The sequence below is a fragment of the Muntiacus reevesi genome, chromosome 11, assembly GCF_963930625.1.
Source record: "Muntiacus reevesi chromosome 11, mMunRee1.1, whole genome shotgun sequence".
Lineage (NCBI taxonomy): Eukaryota > Metazoa > Chordata > Mammalia > Artiodactyla > Cervidae > Muntiacus > Muntiacus reevesi.
The window spans coordinates 2,078,966-2,103,133 of NC_089259.1; the positions used below are offsets into that span (position 1 = coordinate 2,078,966).

The window sequence follows — 24,168 nt, forward strand, 5'->3', positions numbered from 1 at the left end:
AAGTATATTTCTTAGATAACCATCATTCTTTATATTTGACTATAATTACTTACTATTGTATGTTTTTGGCCACCAGAACTTCATTTACTTACATTCAAGGCAGAGTAGGGTTGTAGTGGTTAAGAGCAGTCTGGATTCAGATCCTTGCTCTAGCACTCTATCATTTAGTAGATGGGAGACCTTAGACAAATTGCTTAACCCTTTTCTGCTTCAGTTTCCTAATTTACAGTATAGAATAGCAATAATACTTACTTTGTAGAATGACGTACATTAAAACTAGCTAATGCTAATATTTATAACACAGTTTACATAGTACCTGATGTGTAGTAAGCACTATATAAATGTTTGATAAATAAATATGATCATAGGGTTATTATGAGGAATAAATGAATATGTGACATGGTTTGTGCTTGGTATGTGCTATGTAAGCCACTTTTAAAATGTTATTGCTTGCCTAGAAGTAGTGACTCTGGAGCGTAGTAGGTTAAGCTACTAATTTTGAGTTACCTGGGTTATTTGTTGTTTGCAATTTAATTTGTAATTTTCCAATAGCCTTGAAGAAGTCTTGGAAGCTTTAACATCAGCTGGAGAAGAAAGAAGAATTGACAGATTTTCTTCTATTGTGGAAGGTCTTGGGCACAATTCAGTTCAATTGCAAGTAGGTTTCATGTTTATCATTCATACGTTTTGTAAATGTTTTCTCACTGACTTATATTTAATAATAACATGTGAAACTATATGCCACTTAATATTTTATGCCATTTTTAATAAGTATAGGTTTCTAACAATTCTATATCATAATTTATCTTACAGATACAACTTTGTATATGCCTGCAGTTGTTTCCTTAGGTTCCTAGAAAGTTGACTTACTAGGTTTCTCTGTGAAATATTTAATTATAATCCATGAATTGTTGTCTCAGTAGTTGATTATTATAATTTTGTAAAAAGTTTCAACAATTAAGTGAATTGTGGCTTTTCATTGTGTTAGTTTTATATCTGAAAAGTTGAGAGTTTTCATGAGTAAAGAGACTGAGGTAGGTACACTTAGAGATTTTCAAATATTTTATTTTAAGTGCTCCCAAAACCTCATGTTAGATTGAAACTTTATAGTACCCAAGTTACCTATCTAATATTCATTTAATTTCTCTCTTTCTTGACACAATAATTTTATTGCTATAATTTTTATTATAGCCATTGCTAATCAAACCTGAGTATCTTTAAGGAATTATTGTAGCCTGATTTCTATCTTCAAATTTTTAAAAATCTAATTGGTGTGGTTGGGACCTGGCTATAGAGAATTTTAAAAGATCCTCAGATGATTTTAATGTATGATAAAATTTGGAAATTGAGCTTGCTAATAGATATGAAGTAAATCTGTTTTACACTTAATAGACATTATAGTTTTAAATTTTATTTTAAAACTGTGTACCTTAGCCATTTAATTGTTCTCAGTTTGGTAGGAATAGAAGAGCCAGATTTTAGCGTTAAATTAATGAAATGAACGTGATATTTGGTGACAAATCAGAAAACGTTCAGTTAGTTCAACCGCACAGCTGTGTCCCACTCTCGCCAGCACTCCAGGCCTCCCCGTCCATCACCAACTCACTGAGCCTGCTCAAAGTCATGTCCGTCAAGTCGGTGATGCCGCCAAACCATCTCATCATCCTCTGTCGCCTCCTTGTCCTCCCGCCTTTGGTCTTTCCCAGCATCAGGGTCTTTTCTAAGGAGTCAGCTCTTCGCATCAGGTGGCCACAGTAATGGAGCTTCAGCGTCAACATCAGTCCTTCCAATGAACACCCAGGACTGATCTCCTTCAGGATGGACTGGTTGGATCTCCTTGCAGTCCAAGGGACTCTCAAGAGTCTTCTCCAACATCACAGTTCAAAAGCATCAATTCTTCAGTGCTCAGCTTTCTTTAAGGTCCATCTCTCACAGCCATAGATGACCACTGGAAAAACCTTAGCTTTGACTTGATAGACCTTTGTTGGCAAAGTAATGTCTCTGCTTTTTAATACGCTGTCTAGATTGGTCATAATTTTTCTTCCAAGGAGTAAGCGTTTTTTGATTTCATGGCTGCAGTCACCATCGGCAGTGACTTTTGAACCCAGGAAAGTAAAGTCTGTCAGTGTTTCCATTGGTTCCCCATCTATTTGCAGTGAAGTGATGCAATCAGATGCCATGATCTTCCTTTTTTGAAAGTTGAGTGTTAAGCCAGCTTTTTCACTCTCCTCCTTCACTTTCATGAACAGGCTCTTTAGTTCCTCTTCACTTTCTGCCGTAAATGTGGTGTCATCTGCGTATGTGAGGTTATTGCTGTTTCTCCTGGCAATCTTGATTCCAGATTGTGCTTTATCCAGCCCTGCATTTCGCATGATGTGCTCTGTATAGAAGTTAAATAAGCAGGGTAACAATATACAGTCTTGATGTGCTCCTTTCCCAATTTGAAACCAGTCTGTTGTTCAATGTCCTGTTCTAACTGTTGCTTCTTGACCTGCATACAGATTTCTTAGGAGGCAGGTAAGATGGCCTGCTATTCCCGTCTCTTAAGAATTTTCCATGTTTTTTTGTGATCCACACAGTCAAAGGTTTGGTGTAGTTAATAAAGCAGAATTAGATGTTTTTATGTAACTCTGTTGCTTTTTCAGTGATCTAACGGATGTTTTTCAATTTGGTCTCTGGTTTCTCTCCCTTTTCTAAATCCAGCTTGGACATCTGGAAGTTCTCTGTTCACATATTACTGAAGCCTGGCTTGGAGAATTTTAAGCATTACTTTACTAGCGTGTGAGATGAGTGCAATTGTGCTGTAGTTTGAGCATTCTTTGGCATTGACTTTCTTTGGGATTGGAATGAAACTGACATTTTTCAGTCCTATGGCCACTGCTGAGTTTTCCAAATTTGCCGGCATATTGAGTGCAGCACTTTCAGAGCATCAACTTTTAGGATTTGAACTAACTTGACTGGAATTCCATCACCTCCACGAGCTTTGTTCATAGTGTTGCTTCCTGAGGTCCCCTGACTTCACATTCCAGGGTGTCTGGCTCTAGGTGAGTGATCACATGATCGTAATTATCTGGGTTATTAAGGTCTTTTTTTGTTTAGTTCTTCTGTGTATTCTTGCCACCTCTTCTTAATATCTTCTGCTTCTGTTAGGTCCATACTATTTCTGTCCTTTATCAAACCCGTCTTTGCATGAAACGGTCCCTTGCTATCTCTAATTTTCTTGAAGAGATCTCTAGTCTTTCCCATTCTATTGCTTTCCTCTATTTCTTTTCACTGATCACTGAGGAAGGCTATCTTATCTCTCCTTGCTATTATTCTTTGGAACTATGCATTCAAATGGGTATATCTTTCCTTTCTCCTTTGCCTTTCTCTTCTTTTCTCAGCTATTTGTAAGGCCTCCTCAGACAACCATTTTTCCTCTTTGCATTTCTATTTCATGGGGATGGTCTTGATCACTGCCCCCTATACACTGTCATGAACCTACGTCCATAGTTCTTCAGACACTCTGTCTATCAGATCTAATCCTTTCGATCTATTTGTCACTTCCACTTGTATAATTTAAGGGCTTTGATTTAGGTCGTTCCTGAATGGTCTTGTGCTTTTCCCTACTTTCTTCAATTTAAGTGTGAATTTGGCAATAAGAAGTTCATAATCTGAGCCACAGGCAGCTCCTGGTCTTGTTTTTGCTGACTGTGTAGAACTTCTCCATCTTTGGCTGCAAAGAATATAATCAGTCTGACTTAGGTATTGACCATCTGGTGATGTCCATGTGTAGAGTCTTCTCTTGTGGTATAAGAAGGTGTTTGCTATGACCAGTGTGTTCTCTTGGCAAAACTGTTACCTTTTGTCCTGCTTCATTTTGTAATCCAAGGCCAGAAAATGTTGGGTATTGTCTAGTTAATGATTTTTTACGACCTTTCTAAGGGTGTTGTGTGTGAATCTCCTTCTGATGGCAGCCTTTGCTAATGGCAGGGATGAGCCCTATGAGCTTGTTGTCTGGGGGCAGTGGGCAGCCCTGGGGTCTGAGTGCTGTGAGCCTGGTGTCTGGAGGCAGCGGGCATCCTTGGGGTCTGAGTGCTGTGTGCTGGGTGTCTGGGGCAGCGGGCAGCCTTGGGGTCTGAGTGCTGGGTGTCTGGGGCAGCGGGCATCCTTGGGGTCTGAGTGCTGTGTGCTAGGTGTCTGGGGCAGCAGGCAGCCTTGGCGTCTCAGTGCTGTGTGCTAGGTGTCTGGGGCAGCGGGCAGCCTTGGCGTCTCAGTGCTGTGTGCTGGGTGTCTGGGGCAGCGGGCAGCCCTGGGTTCTGAGTGCTGTGTGCTGGGTGTCTGGGGCAGTGGGCATCCTTGGGGTCTGAGTGCTGTGTGCTAGGTGTCTGGGGCAGCGGGCAGCCTTGGGGTCTGGGTCCTCTGTGGTCACTCTTGCATGAGTCCAGTCCCTGGGGCTTCTGGAAATGAGCCCATCCTTCCTCATGTGGGAGTGGGGGCTGGGCTGTGTGTCCGCTCCTGACTTCAGCCCTGCTCCTTCAGTTGCTTGTGGGCTGGGGCCTGTTCGTTCATACTCTTTTACCCTTTTTTCCTCTTCCCTCCTTTCTCATCGTCTCTGGATTTCTTGTTCCCCACAGTACTAATGAAGAGTGAACCTGAAAGAACCTGTGTAAACAAAAGCTGAACAATCGCTTTATCTGAGTTTTCCTCTAGTACTCTTGTACCTTAACTTGTGTAGTATTTGTGCAAATCCCACTAGGTTATTAGATTAATTTTGGTAATTTCTGCAACATATTAGAAATTATCTCTAATTTTAAAAAATCCCAGTATAAAATGTCCTTGTTACATGTAAAGTTTAAGTAAACATCTTTTTGTTCTAATACACGCTTTTCATATTTAATGACACACATGTTATAAGAATGATGAAATGAATAGAATTTTGAGTCAGCCAGACTTGAATTTAAATCCAGCTTTTCACATCCTAGCTTTAAGACATTTTAGATCACTCCCTCAATCTTTTCTATACCTCAGTTTTCTCAGTTTCAAGGTAGCAATAATCTCAGTACCTAGCTCATTTTTGATGCAAGGATTACATAGGATATGAATTAAAATGTTTAGTACACTGCTTGGTTCATTAACAGAAGCATTTAGTAAATGCTGGCTTTAGAAAGTATTTTGGTAAATTGAAAAGACAAAGTCAGTGGAGATTAAATGTGATCTTCATTTTTTAAGGAACCATTACCAGTGCTGATATTAAATTTGCTACTTAACTATGAAGCATTTAATGAAAACTTATTAACAAAAATTTATGTTCACATATAAACGCATGCAGAGTTTTATAGTGGTTTTATTTGTCATAACCCCACACTGTGAACAACCCAGATGTCCCTCAACAGGTGGGTGGTTACACTGTGGTACACTTGTACTTAGAATACCCTTCAACATTAGAAAGGATGACCTACCGATTTTATACAGCTTGCATGGATCTTCAGAGAATTATCCAGATTGAGAAATGCTAGTCCTAAAAAGTTACACACTGTGTGATTCCATTCTTGGAATCAAATGGAATGTGATTCCATTCTTAGAATCAAACTAAATTATGGAGAACAGTTCTTTAAGAACAATTTTTATTGCTTTACTGATTTTCAAAGGTTTGTAATGGGGTCTGGAAAAGTGTTGAACAAGGCTATAAATAATAGCAGGAAGGAATGTTGTGTGATTAAAGCTGTTCTGTATCTTAATTGTGCAGATGGTTACACAAATCTGTACATGTGATGAAATTGTGTAGAACTGTACATGCATCTACAGTTGAGTGTGAAGCTGGTAAAATCTGAAAAACTCTGTGGATAGTAGCAATTTCAACTTCTTGGTTTCGGTATTGTACTATACTGATGCAGGATGTTACCAATGGGAGGAATTGTGTGAGGAGTACTGAGGACTAATCTGTATTTCTTTTTCCAAACTTCCCATGAATCTGTAATTACTTCAAAATAAAAAGTTTAAATCTTGATGAAATTGGGCTTCCAACTTTTTTTTTTTTTTGCATCATTATTACATCATTTGATATTTGAAAGGTGTGAGGGAAAAGATAAAGAAGGGCTTGCTAAGACCAAAGGCAAGTTCTGCCTAGGTATGTGACAGGGTTGACTCATAATTGGGAAGTTTGACTTTTGTTGTTGTTGTTTAGTCACTAAGTCGTGTCCAACTCTTTGTGACCACGTGGATTGTAGCCCACCAGGCTCCTCGGTCATGGGATGTCCCAGGCAGCATCGGTGGAGCGGACTGCTCTTTCCTCCTGCCAGGAGTCTTCCCTGCCCAGGGACCGAACCTGTGTCTCCTGCTTGGCAGGCAGACTCTTTACTAAGGAGCCACCCGAGAAGCCCTAGGTGGTTTATACCTTTTGGTTATTATAATGCTACTGTGAATATTTGTGGAGATGATATTTTTAAACAGCTGATAATTTGCCTTACTCAGTGTTGGGGCATTAAGGGTGGAGAGGAGGGGCCTGTGGCAGCCTCTTCCTGGACAGTGGTGGAAGTCATGTCATTAATTCACTTCTTGAGAAATTTTTACCAGGATACAGGTGGCTGATTATATTTGCTTTATGAAACCAGTTGCCTTATTAATTATATTTTCTATTATGCTTAGTAGTGTTATTTTTTTAAGTCCTATAAACACTGAAGTTTCTTGATAAAATTTTTAAAGTTTAATTTTCATTGAGAAGTAAAGGTCATTAGCATCATTTAAGTTTCTTTCCTGTTTTTCTGATAAGTTCAGGTTAAATTTGTGTGGTCTTGACTAAGAATAGACAATGGGAAGAATTTTGCTAAATTCTACTATCCCCACTGAATAATTTTGTTGGGAGTTTTTACACTAATGGATGTTTCTTCTTATAAAACAAAATATGTGAAATAACTAGCAGCTAAGAAGTTAAAAGTAAAGATATTATTTTCCAGATAGCTAACTAAGGGATAGATAACTAAACTCTTTTTCTGGGATTGCTTTTGCTCTATTTCCTTTGAAATGGTCAAACAATACTGTAGTAGTAATAACTAAATATGTTTTCTTTTTGGGTGTTTCTCAATTAAATACAAATAAAAACTATTTTAGCACCAGCCAGTTATCAGTTTTCCCGTAAGGCTCTAAGTAGCCATTTTACTCCATTAGCTATATAAGTTGCACTTATTAAAATGTACTAGACAGGAGTGATATTAGCAAATCAAAAAATAAACCTTGTTTGTCTCTCAATAAAGTAGAAACCAGTTGTTTGCTTTTAAATTGGAGAAAATGGGAGATAGTAAAATTTTTAAAAAAATACTCGTTGTTCTTTTATTGCAAAGTATATTTATTCCAAAGTATTTTTAAAGGAGGATTGTTACATTTTCTTGAGTCTGATAGTAATAATTATGAAGATAATGTGACTGCTTCTGATTTTGATAGAATTGAGCAGACTTCCACCCATTTCTCCACATAGCATAGTAGGAAAGTGCCAAATTTAGCACCAGAAATAATGTAAAATTATTTCAGGCCTTCAGTTCAGTTCACTTGCTCAGTCATGTCTGATTTTTTGCTACCTCATGAACCGCAGCACACCAGGCCTACCTGTTCATCACCAACTCCCAGAGTCCACCAAAACCCATGTTAACTGAGTCGGTGATGCCATCAAACCATCTCATCCTCTGTCATCCCCTTCTCCTCATACCCTCAATCTTTCCCAGCATCTGGGTCTTTTAAAATGAGTCAGCTCTTTGCATCACGTAGCCAAAGTATTGGAGTTTCAGCTTCAACATCAGTCCTTCCAATGAATGTTCAGGACTGATTTTCTTTAGGATGGACTGGTTGGATCTCCTTGCAGTGACTCTCAAGAGTCTTGTCCAACACTACAGTTCAAAAGCATCAATTCTTTGGTGCTCAGCTTTCTTTATAGTCAAACGTTCACATCCATACATGCCTACTGGAAAAACCATAACTTTGACTAGACGGACCTTTGTTGACAAAGTAATGTCTCTGCTTTTTAATATGCTGAGGTCGGTCACAACTTTCCTTCCAAGGAGTAAGCGTCTTTTAATTTCATGGCTGCAGTCACTATTTGCAATGATTTTGGAGCCCAGAAAAATAAAGTCAGCCACTGTTTCCACTATTTCCGCAACTATCTGCCATGAAGTGATGGGACTGAATGCCATGATCTTAGTTTTCTGAATGTTGAGCTTTAAGCCAACTTTTTCGCTCTCCTCTTTCACTTTCATTAAGAAGCTTCTTAGTTCCTCTTCACTTTCTGCCATAAGGGTGGTGTCATCTACGTATCTTAGGTTATTGATATTTCTCCCAGCAATCTTGATTCCAGCTTGTGTTTCATCCAGCCTGCCATTTCGCATGATATACTCTGCATATAAGTTAAATAAGGAGGGTGACAATATACAGGCTTGATGTACTCCTTTTCCTATTTGGAACCAGCCTGTTGGTCCATGTTCAGTTCTAACTATTGCTTCTTGACCTGCCTACAGGTTTCTCAAGAAGCAGGTCAGGTGGTCTAGCAGTCCCATCTCTTTCAGAATTTTCCACAGTTTATTGTGATCCACACAGTCAAAGGCTTTGGCATAGTCAATAAAGCAGAAATAGATGTTTTTCTGGAACTCTCTTGCTTTTTCGATGATCCAGTGTATGTTGGCAATTTGATCTCTGGTTCCTCTGCCTTTTGTAAAACAAGTTTGAACATCTGGCAGTTCATGGTTCACTTATTGCTGAAACCTGGCTTGGAGAATTTTAAGCATTACTTTACTAGCGTGTGAGATGAGTACAATTGTGCAGTAGTTTGAGCATTCTTTGGCATTGCCTTTCTTCGTGATTGGAGTAAAAACTGACCTTTTCCAGTCCTGTGGCCACTGCTGAATTTTCCTAATTTGCTGGCATATTGAGTGCAGCACTTTCACAGCATCTTCTTTCAGGGTTCGAAATATCTCAACTGGTATTCCATCACCTCCACTAGCCTTGTTTGTAGTGATGCTTCCTATGGCCCACTTGACTTCGCATTACAGGATGTCTGACTCTAGGTGAGTGATCACACCATCGTGATTATCTGGATCATGAAGATCTTTTTTGTACAGTTTTTCTGTGTATTCTTGCCACCTCTTCTTAATATCTTCTGCTTCTGTTACGTCCATATTGTTTCTGTCCTTTATTGAGCCCATCTTTGCGTGAAATGTTCCCTTGGTATCTCAGATTTTCTTGAAGAGATCTCTAGTCTTTTCCTTCTATTGTTTTCCTCTATTTCTTTGCATTGATTGCTGAGGAAGGCTTTTTATCTCTTCTTGCTATTCTTTGGCACTCTGCATTCAAATGGGGTTATCTTTCCTTTTCTCCTTTGCTTTTTGCTTCCCTTCTTTTCTCGGCTATTTGTAAGGCCTCCTCAGACAACCATTTTGCTTTTTTGCATTTCTTTTCCATGGGTATGGTCTTCATCCCTGTCTCCTGTACAATGTCACGAACCTCAGTCCATAGTTCATCAGGCACTCTGTTTATCAGATCTAGTCCCTTAAATCTATTTCTCACTTCCACTAAGTAGTCATAAGGGATTTGATTTAGTCATACCTGAATGGTCTAGTGGTTTTCCCTACTTTCTTCAATTTAAGTGTGAATTTGGCAATAAGGAGTTCATGATCTGAGCCACAGTCAGCGCCTGGTCTTGTTTTTGCTGACTGTATAGAGCTTCTCCATCTTTGGCTGCAAAGAATATAATCAATCTGATTTTGGTATGACCATCTGGTGATGTCCATGTGTAGAGTCCTCTCTTGTGTTGTTGGTAGAGGGTGTTTGCTATGATCAATGCGTTCTCTCAGCAGAACTCTTTTAGCCTTTGCCCTCCTTCATTCTGTACTCCGAGGCCAAGTATGCCTGTTATTCCAGGTATTTCTTGACTTCCTACTTTTGCATTTCAGGCCTTACAGAGTCTTATATGAAAAAAGAAAGTATAAGTTTGAACATTGCACTTAAGTGTACATTAGTTTCTTTTCTCAAATGTGTCATACAGAGGTTTTCATCGTCAAGCAAAATAATCCTCTCTGCTTAATTTAAGCAGGAAACGGGGCTGAGCACCTTACGGAATTTCTGGTAGGCTTGTGCCCATGTGTGGATATATGTGGCAGCAGTGATGCAGAAGACGAGAGAGCAGACCGTATCCAGGAATGTCCCACTGGAAGCAGCACCCCTAATCCCTGCTTTGGGCCGCGCTGGAGAGCCCTGCCACCCTGCTGGGGGAGCCTCAGGCACACCCCACGCCTTCCGTCCCTGGGTCCAGCCTTCCTGTGTGTGATTAGCCTCTTGTGTTGCCTGGGTCTTCCGGAGAGGAGGGTTGCAATACTGTGGATGGGCCAGTCTCTAGTGTCTGTCACACTTTGATTTTCATTTCTCTCCTCTTGTTATTTTTCTTATGTGTGTTTTCTCTCTTCTCTTGTTATTTAAATCTGTGTTTTTGGGCACAGGGCTGATGGAATTGTGGTATATTTTTGTAAGGAATGCAATCAAAGTGTGGGAATCCTGGAGTGTTTTTGGGTGGCTGTTTGACTTTTCCTCTGGATCTCTGTCCTCACTGACAGCATGCTGTACCTTCCTTTCTACAGTGTCTTGCTGATCAGTCTTCTTGGGCTTACGGCTGGGATGGTCAAGAGTACCAAGGATCTGTGATTTCTTGCCACTCGTAACCTACTCTGTTAGTCTTCCACCCTTGCAGGGGGGTGCTGCTGTCCAAAGACACAGACTCCTAGGTCTGAAAAAAGGACTCCCTTTACCCATGGCCGTAACAGTAGCTTGAGTTTCAGCTTTGTTAGCCCCAGAGCAAAGACACTCTGCACAGCAGATACCCTGATCAGCACCGGCTGTGACGATATCTGTTCCGTTCGTCCCCTTGAGTGTTTGATGAAGCCTGATGGTCAGCCGTGCTTCCAGCCGCAGGTTGAGTTTGCCCTGCACTACTGACCTCAGCCATGCCTCTCAGATCGCAGATCCTGTCAGCTGAACACATCCTGTAAACCACCAGGGACCATCTTAGGACACCAGGAAGCTTTTTTGGTTTCTTCTGTTGCAGTTTCACTCAACCTCAGGTTTGAATGATTGCACAGACTTTGTTCAGCAAGGCGGACATGGGGGCGGCTCTTTCAGCCCTGACAACCCTGATGGTGAGTTGAGGCTGATCTGAGTGCCTTGCGGGGCTGCAGCGTGCCACCGACTACTTCAGGCAAAGCCAGGGGCATGTCACTCAGGGCCTGTTCCCTTGGTGTCTCATCGTAGGTGTCCGTCTGCTGGTGCCCGTGCGTCCTCTCTCTCCAGGAAACTTGCCAGCAGAACCAGAGTTGCCTCAGGGTAGAGAGATGACCGCAGTTGTCTCAGGCTGTGCGTGCACAGGTCCTGATTCCTCAACAGCTAAATGTCTCTTATGAGAGCCTCTGAGGTGCGTGGCAGTGTTTTTGGGCAGAGAGGCACGTTAATGCCTGGCTCCCCCGTCCGATGCGTGGTCTTGGAGGTGCGCGTGGAGCCCCTGGCTGGAGCGTGCTGTCTGTAGTTCTCAGCCCCCCATCGGGAAGCTGCTGGGTGACTGCTTTCAGTGAGGCCTCCCAGCTGGCTGCTCGGGAAAGTTGAGTCCCATTGTTCTTTGTGAGGGGGCTGTGTGATGGCCTGGCCGAGATGGCAGCTGTGTCACAGGAGAGGAACTTGAAGCTTGGGGAGCACAGATCTTTCAGAATGAACTTGGGTCTGCCTGCCCTTTGGGTCTGGAGGGTGAATGCATTCTCTGTCTTCCAAGGCGGTTTGCTGTAAAGACAGCCTGGTAAAGGTCTTGCAGAAGAACGGCGGTCTCCACCTCTGCTTGCAGTGCTGTCAGACCCTTGAGAGCCCCGCGCAGCGTTTCCTGGCCACGGCGAGCAACGCTGTCCCTCCGCCTGTCTCCTCCGTTCTTTTCCTTCAGTCTGATGCTCCTGGTGGTGTTTCTGTACACTCGCTGTGCCTTGATGTCATGTGAATGGAGCAAAGTCTTCACTAATTTTGGTTCGTGTGACAGTACACTAATTGCTGTTTAAAGGGAAACGTGTTTTCTAAAGTTTCTCAATCAGAGTGGGGGAGAACACGCCCTGTCAGAGAGCAGACGTGAGTGTGGGCGCGTAGGGCCGCTCGGCTCAGAGGGGCAGAATCCTGGTTCTCTTCTCTTCGGTGCACTGATGCCAACCTGTAGCAACTTTAGTTTCTGAGCTTGATCAGAATATATTTAAATGTAAATATATTTTAAATATGGGCTTCCCTGGTGGCTGAGATGGTGAAGAATCTGCCTGTAGTGCAAGGGATCGACTTCGATCCCTGGGTCAGGAAGATCCCCTGGAGAAGGGAATGGCAACTCACTCTACTCTTCTTGCCTGGAGAATTCCATGGACAGAGGAGCCTGGCGGGCTCAAACAGTCAGATACAACTGAGCAACTAACACACGCACATGTGCATACATACTTGAAATAAACTTAAATCCTTAATTGCCTCCAGGTTTCTCAAAATTTGACTTAGTATATTTTTAGATAGTTACAGTTAGCTGGATCTTTGCTGTGTTTCTGTGGACCACTGTTTTTCCTGTTAATTTGGCTGCATTGGGTGTTGGTTGCGGCAGGCGGATCTTTGCTCTGTTGTGGGGTCCTTTGATGCAGCGCAGGGACTCTCTAGTCATGGCGCTTGGGCTCTGGAGTGTGCAGGCTTGGTACTTGTGGTACATGGGCTTAGTTGCTCCGTGACACATGGGATCCTAGTTCCCTGGCCAGGAATTGAACCCACATCCCCTGTATTGCAAGGCTGGTTTTTAACCATTAGGCCACCAGGGAAGTCTGGATGACATATTTTTTACTAATAACCCAAATCTTGTAATTTCTTTTCACCCATTATTGAAGCACATAGCCATTATTCTACTTCTTTCTCTTTTTTTAATTAGGGTAAAATATACACAACATTAAATTAGATAATTTGAAAATAATACTCTTGCTGCAACTTGCCTTGTGGAACCAAGACTGTTCATCTGGGTTCCTTGAGTAGCAAGGGGTTTGATGTGCAAGGGACTAGAGGAAATGCCTCCAAGGGAATCTGGAGAGGGAGTTGAGAGAAGCTGGAGAGTGTCAAACTCAGTGTTGATCTGACAGCAGGTGAAGGAGAAACGGCAGGAAGAAGGTTGGGGGGAAGTGTCTTAGGGCACTGTGTGGGTCCAGGAGGACTTAGCAAAGTGGTTGGGGGATCCTCCAGCCAAAGTCCTGGGGCTCCCAGCATCGGGCACATTTCAGCACTCTTGCTGTGATCAGATGTTGACTGGTGGAGCCCATGGGAAATGCGGCTCCATCACACCTGTTGTGATGGGTGTCACAGGGCTGTAGCTGGGGCTATTGGTCATTTATACTCAACTGCGGTCAAAGATTAAAAGTGCATGTTCATGGCTGCTATAAAGACAGAGGTTTCTTAAAAAAAAAAAGGGGGGGAAAAAACGCTTCTTCAGTCTCTATGGATTTTGTTGAGTTCAATTACAGAATAGGTCCTTGCAAATTTGATTGGATCAAGTTTTTCCATAATACGGAAAAAAAAAATGGCAGTTTTCCTTTTTTATAATGTGAAAAATTGAGGAGCTTCCCTGGTGGTTCAGTGGTGAAGACGCCATGCTTCCAGTGCAGGGAGCACAGGTTCAGTCCATGGTCAGGAGATTAAGACCCCACGGGCTGCTCAGCATAGCCAGCCCCCCAGAAAGAGCTTACCTGTTGGATGATTGGTTTCCGGTCACTAAAGTGTTAGAACCAGGGCAGGAAAGGTGACCCTCAGTTCAGCTATCACTGTGCTTTGAAATGTGTTACTGGGCGATAATTGACAGATATGACATTGAAGAAAATGTTACAATGCCTGTTTGAATTTAACCAAATTTATTAGCTTCTGTTTATTTCCCTTATGGGTAAGACTCTTAAGGCCCTTAGGCTCAAAATGTACCTGAGTTTAATTTTGCCCATGACCAAACAAAGGACTTCCTATAACAAATGGTCATAACTTGATTGACTGTTTCTTTTTGTTTCAAGTATCTCCTATCCCCTCAAAAATGTCAATGTTAAGTAAAATTACTTTTAATATCAAGTATGTCATTCTCACATTTATTGAAGGCCCAAATGAAGACTACAGGGTATAGTTGGACATTTATTTTTTAAGACCATTGTTGGGGCATTCCAAAAGGATGCAGAGATCAAATTATTTTGATTCCTTTCTGTTTTTGGTTACTGCTTTTATTGAGGCTTGCAACAGTATGGTTACTGTATCTGTATGAATCAAAAGGTTAATACATTAAATGAACAAGTAAATAATATGCCATTAAGCTAATAAACATTAAAGAAGCAAGAGTAAAATAATATTCTAATGTAAACTCATATTGTCATATGGAGTACACACCTCAGTATAGTAAACTAGTGGGTAACATTTTTATCCTTGAGTATGCTGCCAATTTTCTGAATCTATGTAATGCATGTTTTCACTTATGCTATAATAGACCACCAGAAAGATAAAGGTAACTCATGACTCAAGAAAACAGCAAAGTTTCATAATTAACCAGTTGGTTAATTATTCAGTGATTGCTGTGCAGAGTTCTGCTAGATGTTAGAACAATAAAGATGAATGAAATACACTCCTTAAGCTCTTAAGAAGCTTATACTCAGGAATTCAGAGCTTGCTAATATTTCATATGAATACTGTGATACTAGCATCTCAACAAAATGGAAGAACACAGAAAGAATTCATGGATATCTCAGGGGGAGTGTCTGAATAAATCTTTAAAAATCCAGGTTCCGTCTTGAATCCAGCTGTTCGTATTCATGTAAATTAGAGCCTCTTGATCCTGTGATTTATTTGTCTGAATTTGTATGAGATATATGCAGTTTCACCCAAGCTCTGACTTGTCTTCTTACTGTGTCTATCGCTTAAAGAACATTTTATTAGAAATATAAGTAAAGTATAGGACTTTACATTTGCTGACATAATTCACCCTTTTCTGTGTTTGTCTTCATAATGTAGTAGTCAGGTTTAGTTTATATTCTGGATTAACGCTTGAGATTTTAAAATTCCTTGGTATTTCTTTTGTTGCACTGGAGGTAAGATATTTGTCAGTAAGCATCATTTACTCATTTTAACTTGATAAGTGTGGAATTTGATTGTGCAAAGAGAGACAGAGGATTTCTGCTGTGGAGCTGAGATGAATAGCTGTGTGACCTGGTTCTTCCAGGCCCAGAGAGCAGGCATTCACAGGTTCTGATAGAATTTTTATTGAAGTACTTCACGGGTGCTGGTTTGCAGTCTGCATCCAGCTTGTGAAGCTGATACAGTGTAGGATAGCCATCATTTTACATATGAAAACATCTCCTCATATTCAGGATGAACCTGTTGCCCAATTGTGAGCTTTCTAAAGAATACTTGCTTTTGCTGTTTGTTGGATAACTTTTCAGTTCCTTTGGCGTAATCTTGGAGAAAGCATCTGTGCTAGTGGCCTCAGCAAAACGCGGACAAGTCGGTGGTTGGTCTTAAGCAGCACAGCTCTTAGTGTGCCTGGAATTTTGTGCTCAAACTTGTTAGTCGAAAAAGGGTTGGAAACCGAAAGTTAAAGGTGCATAAAATGTGAATGTTTTTCTCCTTTTGTGTTGCACATAGTGATAGATAGCATTACATTAAATTATGTGGTAGAGGAAATTTAGGTAATATGTATTTACATATGATGAAACCTCCTCACTTCATTTTCAAGGGCAGAAAACTGCTTTGCTGATTAAGTGATGTTAATTCCTGTGTGTGTCTTTGTCTTACTGTTTAATTTCTGTCTACTTCTAATGATTTTCCCTTGATCATTTGCCTTGTTCTAAGATTGCCTTTGACAAGCTCTGTCCCTCTTATTGAATATCTTTGTGATTTTTGCTTGCAGTTTATGTGTCCCTTGTTATATGTCTAGTCAAGGCTGTGGTTTTTCCAGTGGTCTTTGCTTTCTAGTTCATGTCGTTGCTGACACTTTCCCCGCCGCTTGTGGTTGCGGTTTAGGCTACGTGTTTTTCTCGTCCTTGGCTCTGTGGGTTTTGTAGTGCGTATTCAGTTTGTTGCTGCTCCTGAGGAAATCCTCAGCTATCCTGAATTCTAGCTGGCATGCCTGTGTGCATGTGTGCAGACATGTCTTTATAGCTAGAAGGTATGTTAAAAATAGCTTTTCTCATGTAAGTTTCCTTTCTGATAATGGGGGCAAGAGTAACAATTAAGTTTATAGCATTTACTTTCTAAATCATTAAAATGGAGTTCATGATCTAACACCTAGAGCTGTCTTACTTAGAAGCCTCGTTTTAACCAAAGGTCAATAAGCAGTTTTTCTAAAGTGTTAATAAAGTGTTTCTAAACATGCGTTTGCAGTAAGGAGGAGAATATTTTAGGGTCAGTTTAATTGTATGCTTTCATGTAGTGGTTGTTGACGGGACATGAGAGAGAGAGTTTTTCAAGTGGAAGAGCAGTTCTGGCCCTTTGTAGAAACTGCTCGTTAAGTCACCAGTTTGCCAGATGCAGTGGTCGTGATCTTATTTGACACAGTTGATCACTCTCCCTGTTGACACACTTTCCTCCCATATTTTTTGGACTTCCTGTTTGTTTTCTACCACATTATATCTTTCTACTTTTCTTTAACTCATTTCCCCAATCTGTAAATCAAAACCTACAGTTAAAATTGATGAAACTGAAATGTCCCAGCCAGTTCTTGGACTTCTTCTCTCTCTCTCTCTCTCTCTCTCTCTCCTCCTTTCTTGATGATCATCTGAGATTTGGTTTTTACATGCAATTGCTATGGTAATCTCTTTCTTGAACTAGGGTCTCCTATATCCAATTTCCTTTTCTACTTCTTTGGATAAAGATCAATATTAGGTATTTCCAACTTAACATCTCTAAAATGGAACTCCTGATCTTTCTTCCCAAACCTGTTTCCTCTGTTTATCCGTATTTATTTTCCATCTTAATAAATGACTGTCAGCTTTTAAATTGCTCTGGTCAGAAATTGTGGAGTCAGTCTTGACTCCTCCCTTTCTTTAGTAGTGATTTCTGTCTTTTTCTTTTCATAGTTGTGTCCCCAGTACCAATAAGTCCTTAGACATCACTAACAAGCTTGGAAGGAATGAAATGCATAACCTAATAAACAGAGAGGGTCTGATACCCCAAGATATAGCCTTTATTTAACTTAGGATGCTCCCAGGAGGAGGGCAGAAACTCCTGTTTTCTTACCCCCTTCAGTTATCAGTTCTGGGGTAAGGTAGCTTTTGTCTGCGTTTCAAACTGTTAGTATGGCGTACTTAATGCGAATTAATGGAGATCATATATGCTATGTTATTGGAACATCAAGCAGAACATGACGATTAATTCCTTATGATGAATATCACAATTTCATTATTTCCTGGAGTTTCTGTTAATATCCTGGCATTCAATAACTAATTTTTTAAATGAATCTGTGATTCCTAATGTACATTTCATTTTTAAAAGCAGTATTTATTCTAGTCTCCTGTGAAATTTGTTTCTCTCCTTGCATTTCATGTGTCTGTTAATACTCCCACCTCCTATCTTGTTGAAAAACAAAGGTGGGAGAACTTGCAAATTCTTTTCTTTGGTCTCAATCACATGTTCACCCAGCCGTCACATGTTTTAGAAAGGTTGTTCAAGACCTCCTCATTGCTCACCGAGGTTACCGCTATGATAGCTTTATTTCCCCGCCATGCTGTGTGGCATGTGGGATCTTGGTTCCATGACCAGGGATTGAACCTTTGGCCCTTGCATTGGAAGCCTTGTGTCTCAACCATTGGATCATTAGGGGAGTCCTAAGATCACTTCTTCACTTAATCTGTTACCTCTATTATTACCTCTCCTCTGCATGAAATCCTTTGTGATCCTCCCTATTTGAGCTGAACCAGCACTCTCTGATTTGGCCTAGGAGGCTGTGCTTCATCTGTCTGGCCTCATCTTTAAAGTCCTTCCCCTGCTCTCCCACTTACTACCTTTAGAGACTGCTCAGGAAATCTGAATTCCTTGTGATTCAATAGAAGGGCCCAGGGCTTTGAATATGTTAACTCTTATATTTGAACGCCTTGGTCTTCCTCTTCATCTGGCTGCCTGTCTTCCAGTTAATCCTTGAGAGTCAGTTCTGCTCCTCAGCTGTCCTTGTTTTTATTACTGTCTCCGTATGCTCATATAATATATTCTCACATATCTGTTAGGGTGTATTTTTGTTATTGTACCTACTTATCTTCACTAGGGTAGACAGCATGTGCCATTTTACCCTTTAGTTCCTGAGCCTTTTCTACTGTCTGTAGAAGTTGATTTACATACTGGTATGCTGTATCATTGTGAAATCATGTGGTAAAACAGGTCCAAATATCTCAATGTATGTATTAAAAACCTAGAAGGAACTCTTTGGTCTTTACCTTGACTATAGAATTCTTCATCTGTAAGAAAATAAATCAATACATTTTACTGTATGTAATATGTTTACAGGCTATAAATTAATCAAAGAGTGGGTATAGGTCATGATAATGGTAAATTACCATTAGAATTGGGGAAGGATCTTAAAGAATTAAATTCATTATTTCAGTTTGTCAATTTCCTATTTTTCCTTTTATTGGAAATTGCCTTTAAAATGTTTCCTGGAAGCAATTTGGATGATCCTTTTCACTTCTTTCTCCTCAATTTTGTGCTAATATTATTCTATGTATATTGACTTTCCATTTAGGTGATATTTACAGCTAATTTTTAGGTTGTTTATTTTTGCTGCTTTCTTTGAGTTGTCTATAATTTGCATCTTTTCTGGAAACCTGGTGACTAATGCTAATTTAATTTCTCTGAACGTATAGAAACATGATTTGTATGCTGTTTGAGATCTTTTATAATGCTGAGAAACAATTTGTGGGTACTGGGTAATGACTGGCAAGGAAGTGCAAAGAAAGCCTTTTAAACTTGACTTTTTGACATGAACTGTTTACAGTTGAGTGAACATGTACTGAAAAGTAGACTCTGTTTTAAGTTTTCCTTTTCTTTTTCTTCTAAATATGTTTTTCTTTTCCCTCTCTTTCAGATTTTGACAGTAGAGGCATGCTGGCCAGATTTTAGTGTTTAGATATCAAATAGAACAATTACAATATATTTCAACCAGCTGGAACTCAGACCCCTGTTGGTGTTTTAATCCCAAAATGGCATTTTAAATTCATATAGACCTTGCCTTAAGAGATGGAGAAGGGACAATTTAGAGCGCAGCATGAGGTTAAACATATTGATCAGTAAGCTAGTCTTTCTTGTTGGCTTTTGGTAGAATGTAGACTTAGAAAAATAACCATTGACAACAACGAAGAATTCTTTGCTTCCCTAGAAACAGTCTCCTTTGTTTTCATTATATAGATTTTTGATAATGAAAGATACAGTTCAGCCAGTAATTTAAAAAAAAAAATGATATCCAAGTTGAAAGTTGGAGTTCCAGGGTGAAAGTTGAGAAAATATGATTTTTAATTTTTAGCTCAGTTGACCATGTTATTTCTTTATGTCTTCTTAATAAACATAACATACAGTAAGTCTGAATTTTTGTCAAAGTGTAGGGACCGGTGCCTGGTCAGCTAAGTAATAAGTAAAAGTAAGTAAGTGTTAGTCACTCAGTTATGCCCGACTCTTTGTGACCCCATTGACTGCAGCCCACCAGGCTCCTCTGTCCATGAGATTTTCCAGGCAAGGATACTGGAGTGGGTTGCCATTTCCTTCTCCAGGGGATCTTCCCAACCCAGGGATCAAACCAGTAATTAGCCTTGCAATGTTCATAATACAGTTTTTGGTTATAGCAACCCCATTAACTAGATGCATGCCTTAGTTAATTCCCATTGACTTAAAGTCTTTGGGTTTCTCTTGATGAATAGGAAGTTATTTTATTATCCTAGTTTAACTAAGTGTTACCTAAGGATATTTATAGTTTTTCAACTAATGTGTGTTCAGTTTATGTCTTGTGTGCATGGAATGATATTTTTGGACAACAGCTTAACTTTTGGTTGGAGTGAATTAAAAACTCCACTGAAAATATATTTCTTGTATAATTTATAATTGACTAAAGTATTTTACATTCAAATTATCGTTTTGATAGACTCACCTGTGAAGGAAGATATTTGATAATACTTGGAACACAGCCTTGATGTCTCAGTGCTATTACTCCTTTTTAAATGTCTGATCCAAGTCTAAGTCTTGCTGTGTAATTTATTATAGGTAGCGTGTATGCAGCTCATCAATGCCCTTGTTACCTCTCCTGATGACTTGGACGTCAGGCTTCACATCAGAAATGAGTTTATGCGTTGTGGACTGAAAGAGATACTGCCAGTAAGTGCCCTGTGGTCTTCTTATTAGTATTTAAATTAGAGAAGTACTTGAGTAGGGGGAAATTTTGATAAATTACTTTCAAGAATAATTTATCTATGGGAAAAAAGGCTTGAGAATAAAATCTATTTTTGAAATACAGATGATAAGTTTTGAGTATTAGTTAACACTTTTAAGTCTTTGAATGCTATAAATCAAATTGAGTGGTTTGTTTATTGTTTATATTTTTCATTAATTTTTTGCATTATTAAAACCAAACAGTTCCTCATAATTTCAATTTAATATCTGTAGAATTTAAAACATATTAAGAATGATGGCTTGGATATCCAACTTAAAGTCTTTGATGAGCATAAGGAAGAAGATTTGATGGAGTTCTCCCATCGCCTTGAAGATATTAGAGCTGAATTTGAATATCCTTTTGTCTGATGTCCAATCATATATGTATTAATTACTAATAATTGCTGCTAAATCTTAAACAGTCAGCCCCTAACCCTAAAATATTAAACTTCTGAACCCATTTCTAGGTAAATGCTATAAAATCAAAACTTTATTGAATCAGAGGGATGTTTATATAGACCTTTTTATTTTATTAGTTTGTATGTGTTTTTATGAAAACATGCTTATATAAATGAATGTTGCACGTTAAAACTGGATACTGGAGGCCTCTTAATGTGCACATGTGCAGTCTGTTCTTTCTGTTTGGAGCCCCGCTGCCCCCAGTGCTTTCCGGCATTAGGAGTAGGCCCCTTAGCCTGCTGGCTGTTTCTGCCCTGTACCTTGCATGTGTTTTCTTACGAGCCTTGGCTGGCTCTGTGTCTCTGCAGACGTCTGTGTTTGTGCCGCATCTCTGTCTTCCATGCGAGTGCGCCGTGGTAGGTAATGCCTGGCACCGGCTCTCCCGGTCACGGCTGCCCCAGAGCCCAGTGCCGCCTTCGTGAGCAGCTCTCTGCCGCTCTGCCAGAGCGCCTTGGTGTAAGAGAGGAGACTGACTGGAGCCGACTGCAGAGGGGAGGCCGGAGAGTGTCGTGCGGCCTCCCTCTGCTCTCACGGCTGGCCACACGTGCTTTGTCACATGCTCGGTCTGTGCGGTCCTGGTTTGACGTAAGACAGCATCTTCTGAGGCCTTACACAGCAGATTCTGTGTCACTTACTGCCGTTGTTGGGTGTAGAGGGCAGATAAATCCACATATTCCTTAATCTGTTTACTGAAGCGAATGATCTTTACAACATGCTGTGGAGCACAGTTAAGGAAACCAGAGCAGAGGGGTATTTCATTTCAATTCTGCAGCATCTTTTGCTGATTCGAAATGATTATTTTATCAGGTAAGAGGAAGCTATATTCTAATATTTTCTTTCACTAATAAAATTATATTGTGAAATTCACCAGCTGTTTGATTTGAACATCACATATTTTTAAGATTTCTTTCTTTCATAGTATTAATTCATAGTATACAGTGTTTCCTATGGGCATATATTTAGATAGATGATGGTATAAAATGATATTACTATTACTTTTTAAGCTCTAGCAGATTCTTGGTTACAATTTTTCATCTGAATAAAAATAAGAACTAGCAACAAATTTACTTATTACTAATTTATTGCATGATGGATAATATTTTCTGCTTAGTCCTTGGGCAGTAGGAATGGTGTTGATAAGTTTCTTTTCATATGTTTTTAAAAAGATACTAAAACATCACTTTTATTAGTGTTTAAGTAGCTAGAAAGTTCCTTAATAGTACAGTTATGTTTAATGTTGCTAATCTATCAGAAAGCTATACAAGTAACTTTTGAAGTCATTTGGTTATACCTTAGACATCTTGAACTCAGCAAATTGTTTAAAGAAATTAACTGTTATCCATATCTGCCCATAGTTACAGGGGTTTCCCAGGTGGTTCAGTGGTAAAGAATCCATCTGTCAATGCAAGAGACTCGAGAAATGTAGGTTTGATCCATGGGTTGGGAAGATCTCCTGGTGTAGGAAATGGCAACCCACTCCAGTATTCTTGCTTGGAAAATTCCATGGTCGGAGGGGCTTAGCGGGCTACATACATGTCCATGGGGTCACATAGAGTCAGACACGGCTGAGTAACTGAGCACCACCATCTATGGGTAGTAGCACCTAAGCTGCTATATTGTTATGAAGATTGAAATGGTAACATGAGTGAGACTCCTAGCCAGATATAGTGTATGCTCAATAAATACTATCTATACCTTCTTTCCCTTTTTACTGCTGTTTTATGAAGGAAGCTACGATCTTTTGAGTATGAAGCCATTTTGATTGCTTTGACTTTGCTGAAATTTTTTCTCAAATACTGTGGATAGTATGTCTTTTCTTATTCTGATTTCAAGTAGAAGGAGTTGTTAGTTTCATTCAGGCTGTGTCCTCTGGGTGATGTCAGAGGGAGTAATTTAGGTTTTTGATGTACCTAACAAGTGAGCAGTTTTACCTAAACATGGTAAAACTTTAGGTTCCGATTAGTATGACCGCCTGTTCTACTTCCTTCCTTTGTAGAATTGGCAAATCCCAAGGTCTTCTAAAATATGAGTCAGGAACCTGTTAGGCTTCATTTGCTTGTTTCTCAATTTTTATTTAAATAAGACAGTTTATTGAACCACTTTATAAATGCTAGATAAAAAATACTAATATTTGATTAAATATGATTTTTGAGAATCATAGGTAGCCTAATTGTAACATTGTACTCTTCTGAAAATTTAAAAATAAACTTGAGACTTTCACTCATTCTAAAGTAACCCCATCCTTTTCTTGACCCCTGTATTTTCCAAAAATTTAAGACTGTTGATTGCTTTTGAAGGTTTGAATGTATCCATAGTGTGGCAAAGGGCTTCCCTGGTGGCTTAGTGGTAAAGAATCTGCCAGCAGTGCAGGAGCCTCAAAAGAAGTGGGTTTGATCCCTGGGTCGGGAAGATCCCTTGGAGGAGAGCTCGGCAACCCACCTCAATATTCTTGGCTGGAGAATTCGATGGATGGGAGCCCGGCAGGCTACAGTCCACAGGGTCACAAAGAGTTGGACGTTGGACACCCCTGAAGCAACTTAGCACACACACATAGTGCTGTAAAGGAGGTTATTTCTTACTTAGGATTCTAGTCCCTTCATCTGTGCTCCGGAGGACATGTGGTTTTTAAACTTCAGAACAGATTAAAAAGCACAACTCTTGTGGGGCATGCTCAGGCAAGCCTATCACTTTAGTAGAATCAACTGTCTAGAGAAATACATTGTAGTGTTACTGAAAATACAAGTCTGTGTGCCTGACTCACAGTGAGGCCAAACAATACTAAGACATTGGAGTTTGGAACAGAGAAAAGTTTACTGCAGAGCCAGGCAAGAAGATGGGTAGCTCATGCTTTAAAATTCCCAAATTCCCTCAAAGCTTTCAACAAAGCCCTTTTATAGGAAAGGTGGGGAGGGCCGTGGTTAGTTGGTATAGACTTCCTGGTGTGAAATTCTTATTCTTGAAGTTAGGTCACAGTCAGGTGAAGATGTTCCTGTAAATCTCCACCAAACAAATGTTCTTCTCTGTCCTGACAACAAAGTGCCAGGTCCCAGGGCACAGCCCTCACCCTCCAAAGTCCAGGTCCTGGCCAAGAGGAGGCCCACCTCAGTTGGCGGCTCCCTCAGGGCCAGGTTCCCAGACTCTGTCCAGCTGCCATTGCTGAGGAGCCTGGCGCCCAGGACCCAACTGGCCCTCCGTTCCTCAGGCCACCAAAAGGGGGCAGGAGGCAGGGCCCACAGCCTGTGGCCTAGGCCATCAGCTGCCGCTTTTCGCTCACAGAGACAGAGG

At 40.2% G+C, this 24,168-nt stretch overlaps 1 protein-coding gene across 5 annotated transcripts in view; it reads left to right on the forward strand.

Moving 5' to 3' along the window:
* Nucleotides 1–24,168, forward strand: part of DIAPH3 (diaphanous related formin 3) — a 530,180-nt gene that overhangs the window by 161,958 nt on the left and 344,054 nt on the right. For all 5 annotated transcript variants that reach the window (XM_065901830.1, XM_065901832.1, XM_065901833.1 and 2 more), the window contains 4 exons: nt 553–658; nt 20,260–20,370; nt 20,659–20,777; nt 21,574–21,690. In XM_065901830.1, coding sequence (XP_065757902.1) covers nt 553–658; nt 20,260–20,370; nt 20,659–20,777; nt 21,574–21,690 — 453 coding nt within the window. The remainder of the gene's footprint in view (nt 1–552; nt 659–20,259; nt 20,371–20,658; nt 20,778–21,573; nt 21,691–24,168) is intronic.